The sequence below is a fragment of the Austrofundulus limnaeus genome, unplaced genomic scaffold (assembly GCF_001266775.1).
Source record: "Austrofundulus limnaeus strain Quisiro unplaced genomic scaffold, Austrofundulus_limnaeus-1.0 Scaffold113, whole genome shotgun sequence".
Lineage (NCBI taxonomy): Eukaryota > Metazoa > Chordata > Actinopteri > Cyprinodontiformes > Rivulidae > Austrofundulus > Austrofundulus limnaeus.
The window spans coordinates 769,145-777,242 of NW_013952515.1; the positions used below are offsets into that span (position 1 = coordinate 769,145).

Genomic DNA, 8,098 nt, shown 5'->3' on the forward strand with positions numbered 1-8,098 from the left:
CAAAAAATATTGTCTGCATACCCGGTGATAGTTTAGGATGAAACTTGTCTCTTCTGATATTGGCTAACTATCTTCTCAACAGGACAGGTTTGTCTAATTGAAACTTAGAAATAGTTAAAGATTGACTGATTGATTGATTGATTGATTGATGATGCCTTTATTGTCATTGTATGGAGCACAATGAAATTACATTTAAGAACACCCATTTAAGAAGACACCAACGACAAAAATATATCATATTATTTTACACTCTGTAAATATTCCATTAACCAGAGGTAAAACCGGCCTGTAATATTTAATCATTTGTGCTAAAATGTAGCATGACTTAGCAGAATGCTACTCTCTGTATAACAATACAGCATATGCTACAGAAGCTAATATCTGCTAACCACTTCAGTAATTAGCAATTACATTAATTCTGCTTGTYTGTAAAATGAGRCATGTTTTCTTGTTTCTCTTCTGTTGGTATATCCATAACACACACACACACCTTTTTTGTATTTTTCTATACATCGGATAGCTTATCCARTATAATATTTTTGTTATTATCRTTAATAGTTTTTGAAGTTTTTACATAATCAGCCTTTTATTGTTTGCTCTTTTGCCAATATGCACAGTAATAYTAAATCCAGACTCTTGCACAGTTTGGTTAGCGCCACAGCTGCTACAGTGGAACACACAGTCACGTGGACAAGACTCACTCCAGTTATTATATATAAACTCATTGGGTACAAAGAACTGGACCAGCTGAGGGAGACTAAAAGTGTGGATAAACAGCTGCAGAAAAGAAAATCCTGTTTATTTTTTTGGGACATTTCCTGAACAGGTTTTGTGTAACTATAACATAAATCACCTCTGTGCATTTTGTGGTTAAAAAATTCTTGTAGAATGACAGCAGCTGATTCAAATGTTGGTATGTCTTTTTTTTTCTTGGACTAAGCTAACTAGCACACTATAAATGAAGACTTCCTAGACTAAGTGGATTTCTCACCGTCAGCTTTAGCCAGACTAGAGCCAACATTTAAAACTCCTCGATATAACAAGAATAAAAAAAAATAAGGCAGATCTGTGACAAACGGCATTCAACAAAACTACACAAAAACCAATTACAACATCAACCGATGCAGAGGCACACATCCACAGACAGGACAAGTGAGGATTGGGTGGGCTCCTCCCCCAAGTGCAAGTGGCTCTACCTTTTTAGTGGGCAACCGTCCTGTTAAAGTTTGCAAGAAACTGGCGCTCTCAGTGTGCGAAGACATGCGATTGCCACAGCGCTCCATGGCCTATGAGTGGGGATGAATGGAACGGTGACAGCAAAGTTAGTGGAGGAGCAACAGCAGTGTGTGGGGGGGTGGCTACGCCTCAGCACGCAGGCAACTCTGTGTGCTGGGTCACACATACCCCACACATACGTGCATAAAAGACACTTTTGTGATTATGCAGCACATACTTCTCATACATGAAAACACAAAACATTTAGACACAGGACAGGGTCACAATGCTTAAATGTTGTGCCCCTAATCTAAGGCTATGTTCACACTGCAGGTCTTAATGCTCAAGTCCGTTTTTTAAATTAATTAATTTTTTATCAGATTTCTTTGCATGAAAGTTCACATTATATTTTAAACCCAACCTCCATTATACTCCAGTACATTCAACACACTGTTTAAGGCCCTGTTACACTAACATTTTAGACAACTTGTGCCAATGTATGCAAAATTTAAAGACATCTATGTAGGTGTGTAAATACTGTAATGATAACGAACAAATATATAACTTTTATTAGTAATTTAGATGTAAAAAAGCACAAGTTTAAAATGTAGTGTGACAGGGCCATCAGAGGAGTAGCTAAACATGGATGCTACTTGTTGATTTGAATCGTCTATTTTGAAGTTGTTGCTTAAGGCCCTGTCACACTAGCCAACTTATGAACATTTTAAAGACATCRACATTGAAGACGGAATCAAAAAAAATCAACAGCAAGCTTCTTTTCGGTGTGTACATAATGTAATTTGAACAAATTGATCAAATGTATAACTTTTCTTTTAGCAGTTTAGACCTAAAAAATGTTTTATAAGTTGGCATTAGTTGTCTAGTGTGRCAGGTCCTTTACACCAGAGCCAATTAAATAATTATCTGACATGCTTGTKTGGTTCCGTGTTTTATATCTGAACCTGCCTCTGACCGGATGCTCCGGAGAAGCATGTATTTGTGGAACGAAGTGACGTGCTAAATGAAAAGTATCGTTAGCATCATATGTTTCTGCAGATTCTCAGTCATCCAGGACACGGAACATGAAAAGAACAAAAGGCAAAGCAACTGGATTTCTGTTCTGTAGCTGAAGTCGTGTTGTGCTACAAGATTTAAACTGCTTGACTCGAGGTTTGTATCATAATATGAAGATAAAAGATAAAAGTCAGATGAAATGCGACACRACCGTTCAGAYTGAAGTCACTTTGGTKGGGCCAAAAATCRGATTTGGGTCRCAKTTRCTTGCAGTGTAAACGTAGCCTAAGGCATCACTTTACGCAGTGCCTTACAGCAGAGATACAAAATGGTACAAAATGGAGCCATAAAATCATTTCTACTGATTTTACAGCCCGTTCTCAAAGCTGCACCTTTCTGTATCTCTCCAGGTAATGCTGCAGAGACATAAAACTAATGAAAACAAACACAACTCTAAAATATCTAGGGTAAATTTACTACTAGTGGATAAYCTAGTTATGTTTTTATGATTGTAATATATTATCTTGTTAAGTCGATGTGTACGTTTTTAATATATCCTTTATGTCATGACAATCTAAAATCACAGAAGACAACACAAAGATGTAAAGCGAGAAAAGAACTTCACGTGTGTTGATACACATTCACACTCACWAATACACCAGGCTCTAGTGACAAAACTGAATACGATGAGGAGTTAGCAGAGTCGTGCGGTAAAACGAGCTGAGATCAGAGTGTGCATAGAAGGGGAGAGAATGGGATGTTATGAATAAAAGAAAAGAGAAAAATCTGTTACGGTGATGGAAGTTATTTCTAACGCTACTCTTTTTCTCTACAGTTAAAACATTTGTCTCTAAATTTGCCGTACATAMTTAAAATAACATGTCTAGGTTTAATGTTTATACCACTGTACTGAAACATACAATGGAYGGTAAATGTGACAAACAGAAACAAAGACAGGAATGATAACGGTCTCAAAGCACAACTAACTTTACTGTATCTGGATCTGCATGATTTTTCATCAAGAACTGAGAAAAAGAGAGATGTTAGATGTAATAACTTTTTTCTATACTTGGCATTAACAAGTGTCCTTTCTGATCCAATCACAAGWGCACAGCTCTGACAGTCTAACGTCACACCTGACAGTAAAATAAGTCTCCGCTTGGGCTGAGAGTTGTGACCATATCTAACCTCTCAGATTTGTACGTGTCCAGCGGGGTTTTAATTTTGTAATCTAGTGGCATCATAACTCAGAGCTGCAACTGACTGTTTGATTTATGCCAAAATATCAACACAGTCACTCACTTTGAAGTGATTTTTAACGAGTGAAACAGAACCTGATGTATGACTCAGCTGAAAGTATATTGTCAATCCAATGGAAGCAGCTCGRTTTTGCTTTTTTGCATTCACACATCTAAATAAAATGCAATAWGCTGCCCGTGCCACCTCATCCTCATTCATACCTATAATAAGAGCTGTTCACTTATAATCGTATCATTAAGAACACTGTTACTGCCGTGTGAGAACAGGGCCTAATATGTGACAACATGATGGTCATGGAGGCGACTGTGACTCCCATGAGTAAGTTAATGTGAGGATTGTGAAATAAATTTAAAAGGACAGCTGTAATATTTTTGCGTTTTGGTTTGTTTTGCCTTTATGTTACATTAACATTTCACGTGGTTTGGGAGTTTATCACATTTGTTTAGTGAAGAATGACAGAAACATTGTAAGAAGTTTTGTATAGGCTGAGTGTGCAAAACAGAGATTTTAACCTTACAAAATAAACAAATAAAAAAAAGAATGTATTCAGCTAATGTTTGGATTGATAGGAAATTCTCCAATTATATCCCTGAGTGTGCTCTAAGTATTTCARTAAACCAAAACTCCAAATATTTCAGAATCCATTCAGTGTGGACAGGGTTATTTTTGTCGTGAGGCAATGTGGAGAACGGGGCATTCATTAAACCACCTGCAGGGTTTCTGGAGCGGACCCAGGGCCGGATCCCCAGGGGGCACTACAGCCCATGGTGTGCACCCATGAGTTGGAGCGGTCTAAGCCCTAGGGGTGCCAAAGTCAAAGGACAYGAGGCAGGCAGGAAGCAAGGGAACAAGCAAGCAGCATGGGGGGTAAGGAGGAGGGAAGGAATAATGACAAGTTAAAAGAAGTTCAAAAGTCAGGACTACTGGGAGACGCCAAGGCCCCCCAAAAAACATTACTAAATTCCAAATTATCACCAAAAAGGAGCAAAGTTCGTATATTCTCTCTGTCCCTTTTCATCTGAATGTAAAAATAACTTTCCCTCCCTTTGACACAGAAAAAAGAAAGGTTTAGTTAAGTATTAGCAGAAAGAGGGGGGCAATCATCAGAACAGGGCTGCATCCATCTTATAATAGTTACAAATACAGCAAGGCCATTAGAAAGACACATTTGCATCATTCACTCACAGCTCATGTGCTTTCTGAGACAAATAAAAATGCTTAAAGTGGGAAACTACAAATTATGCAAGACAAAAATACACAACAACAGATAAATAAAATAAAAATAAAAATACAGGTYGATGTTACAGCGAGTTCATGACAATAAATCTCTGCTGGGTCATGGTGCAACATGGAGGCTTTTACTTTATAGAGGCTAAGAATTACAAAATTGTGTTTAAGTACTTTATTCAAGTCAGACTAAAATACTTCACAGATTAATGTGAGTTGCTTAGATTACAATAAGGTGAATAATTATCCCTGGTATCTAACACCCACGTGTGGTGTGGACAAGGTAAATAATCTCTGGGGTTAAGAAGTCAAAAAAACATATCTTTGCTGCTGGTTCTGTCAACATGTAACATTTTTGAATGTGGGTGCCTCTTGTTTTTTTTCCCCTCTTTAAAATGTGCTGACCTCATAGCACTACGACAAACAAAGCCTTCTTTTTTTTCCCCCTATCTTACCTTGCTGCCAATTATGGCGCGAACCTCATCATCGGGAGACGTGGGYGTACCGGAAATGTCTGGGTTACTGTTACTGAGGCTGCGGGAGCGGCTGAGGTTGAGGCTGGCTGGTCGAACAGCCGAGCGWGCCATGGTGGCGTAGTGGACCGAACCTCCCAACCCTCCGGGACCTGGGACAACACACAGAGACCAAAACGGATGAGTCGCTCAGGATGTGGAGGTTGGGAACACCCTGCTTAACCATTTGGTTGTGAGCCTGTAAGAAAATTTTGTGTTCGTGAACTAAAATCGAGACAAGCGTTGCTTTTATTGCTYCCGGCTGGAGTCAGCAAAAGCAGCGCTGCCTGAAACCGGAAGTTCCGGTCTTTTTATACAGGGATCTTCAGTGCCTGGTACGCCCACAATATTTTCTGTACGAGTTGCCTGAATCGCAGGCAACTCGTACAGAAAATATCTTTCCTAATGAATTTATAAYGGTATTTCTATATGTTGTCATGTTTTTGGGCATGTACCTCAAACTATTTTAAGCAGGACATTACAATAGTCAAACAATAGATTATAAAAGTCAAGCCTTAAAAAAGGAAACTAAAGGGCTCGACACACGGGAGGCGACGTCGCTCGCTCTCCATTTATTTCCTACGGAGCCTGTGCGATGAGGCGACAATCTCTTGCCCTCCTCCAGCTAAGCGACCGGCGAAAATAGTGCATGTGAAATTTCATGCTCGTACATGTACACGTGCACACGCGAGCTTGTGACGCGACATATGAAAGTTGAAAAATGTTCAACTTTTGTCGCTGTCGCTTAGCGTACAACCAATCAGCGAGGGTTTCATTGACTGACCAATGAGAGGAGAGTATGCTACACACTGCCGTTAGCTAACACTTTCACCAAGTGATTACTAAAAAGCTTTGTGGGAATTTATTGGCACCAGGGTGAAGTTTATGGTAAGTTTTTCCTCATAAAACTGTATCTTGATGTTTGTTTGTTTTTCAGTATCATTAGCATCRCAAGATTTGTTTAGTTTACACGTCAGTAATGCAAAACCACCTTCAGAGTCAAGAACCAATCAAATTTTGTGAAGACAAGCGATCTGAGAGCGCGATTCGCAACGCTGCAATCGCTATCGTGTCCCGTGTGTCGGATTTTCACCCTGGCTGCGATGACAGCTGTTAATCGCTGTAGTTTGTAGCTGCCCGTGTGTCGAGCCCTTAAGACAAATGGTGTGGTGTCTTAACATCAGTATCTAACTAATAAATTCCTTCAAGCMCACAATTTCAAAAACAGTAATTCATCCAATGTTTACGATGTTCTTGTACTGTAACGTTTATGAATCAGTAAACAAGAATTACAAAAACATGTTTTTTTAAGTCAAACATGAAATGCTCAGACAAAGCATATATTAAGAGACAAATGTATTTCACAATGTAAAAGAAACACAGATTAGAATTTATTGTAGTGCAACATATCTACCTGTTAGAGATGAGTTGGGGTCTGTGTTGGGCAGGCAGAAGATAAAATGAATATGAGAGGGGAGGGAAAAAAAAGGCAAAAGTTAAAAAGAAATAGAAAAGAAATGGCAGGCCGGCTTAGTAACAAACAGTGAGGGTGAGCTGGGAAATGGATGCCAGTAACGGAAAAGGTATAAACACAAAAGAGCAGGAAAAARAGTGAAGACAAATCTGACAATAACCGGATTATACCTGGCGATGGTGAGTTGGGGTCTGTGCTAGGCAAGCGGAAGATGTAGTGGATGTAAGAGGACAGCAGGCTGTTGCGGCCGTGCATATCTTGGCTGGTGTCCAGGTATTTATGAAGCCGGTTCACAACCGACGCCATGACCTCGAAGGACGCTTGACCTAGATTCACTAAAACACACACAAACAAGGAAATCATTCTGTGCTATTATTAAATGCACATGACCCAGCAATATAAAACTGAATGAACAGAAAATTATTTTAAATGTAAACTCAGTAAAGGCTATCTCATTTTGAGTTAGTGGCATCGAAAAGTATTTACCGATCTGTCCGGCAATGACCGGCGGCCGAACTACGAGCAGCACCAACTTGTCGAGCAGAAGATGAAGGAATCGAACCACTGGCTCAAGCTGGGCTGAGGTGAGAGCCGCGATGCTGGACTTGAGCTCGGCCTCTAGGTTGTTCTCCATGATGCGCATGTCTCCTATCCTGACCGGAAACACGTGCTCATCCAGAGCATGGACCAGGGCAAAGAACTTATCCAAGTACTGGTCCTAAAATGGGAGAGAAGAGAAAAACAGTGAAAAATATATTGAAAAACCTCTTGAGCCCCAAGCCCCCAGTACTGGGGGCAAAACAGCTTTTCCCCTTTATTTATTTCTTTCAAACGCTTTTAACTTAAGATCTATGATTTGAACCTGGACATGTTTAGTATTATCCACCAAACACAGTTCAAACGTCAAGCAGTTGAATCAGAAGGTAAACAAACTGTACAAAATGGCATCATTGCAAATCTGTAAATAAATTAAAACAAATCTGTAAAAGAAAGATTTTTGATATCGTTTTTTAAAGCAAGTCAAAGCTGATACCAAAATATGTTGTAAAAAGTGTTGAATGTCTTTTTAATTGGTTTTGAGTGAATATGGTCCAGCTGAAGTCAAATATAATTTCTCATTATTTTATATAATATATATGGTGACAAATAATAAATAATAATAAAAGTTTGGATAATTTTTCAAAAGAACAAACATTCAATAAAAAGTATTTTCAGGCAGGTAGGAAAAAATAAATAACTTTTGCAATTAAAAACTTAAGATTTATTAATGGTACCAACATGGTCTGTCCTGTGCAGTATGACAAAACGCAAAATTATTTCTTTACTAAAATCTCTGTAACTTTTCTCTAACTTACTTTAGCAGCATGAGTTTTTGCAGAGATAATGTCAATAGGTG

General features: G+C 38.8%; 1 protein-coding gene across 1 annotated transcript in view; it reads right to left on the minus strand.

Annotated features, from left to right (window-relative positions):
* dock7 (dedicator of cytokinesis 7) overlaps window positions 1-8,098 on the minus strand; it is a gene marked incomplete in the record, with an annotated part of 68,737 nt that overhangs the window by 26,693 nt on the left and 33,946 nt on the right. Inside the window, 6 exon segments of the mRNA XM_014014278.1 lie at window positions 1,197-1,286; window positions 4,199-4,288; window positions 5,172-5,341; window positions 6,643-6,663; window positions 6,873-7,037; window positions 7,189-7,420. Of these exon segments, the coding sequence (XP_013869732.1) occupies window positions 1,197-1,286; window positions 4,199-4,288; window positions 5,172-5,341; window positions 6,643-6,663; window positions 6,873-7,037; window positions 7,189-7,420 (768 nt within the window).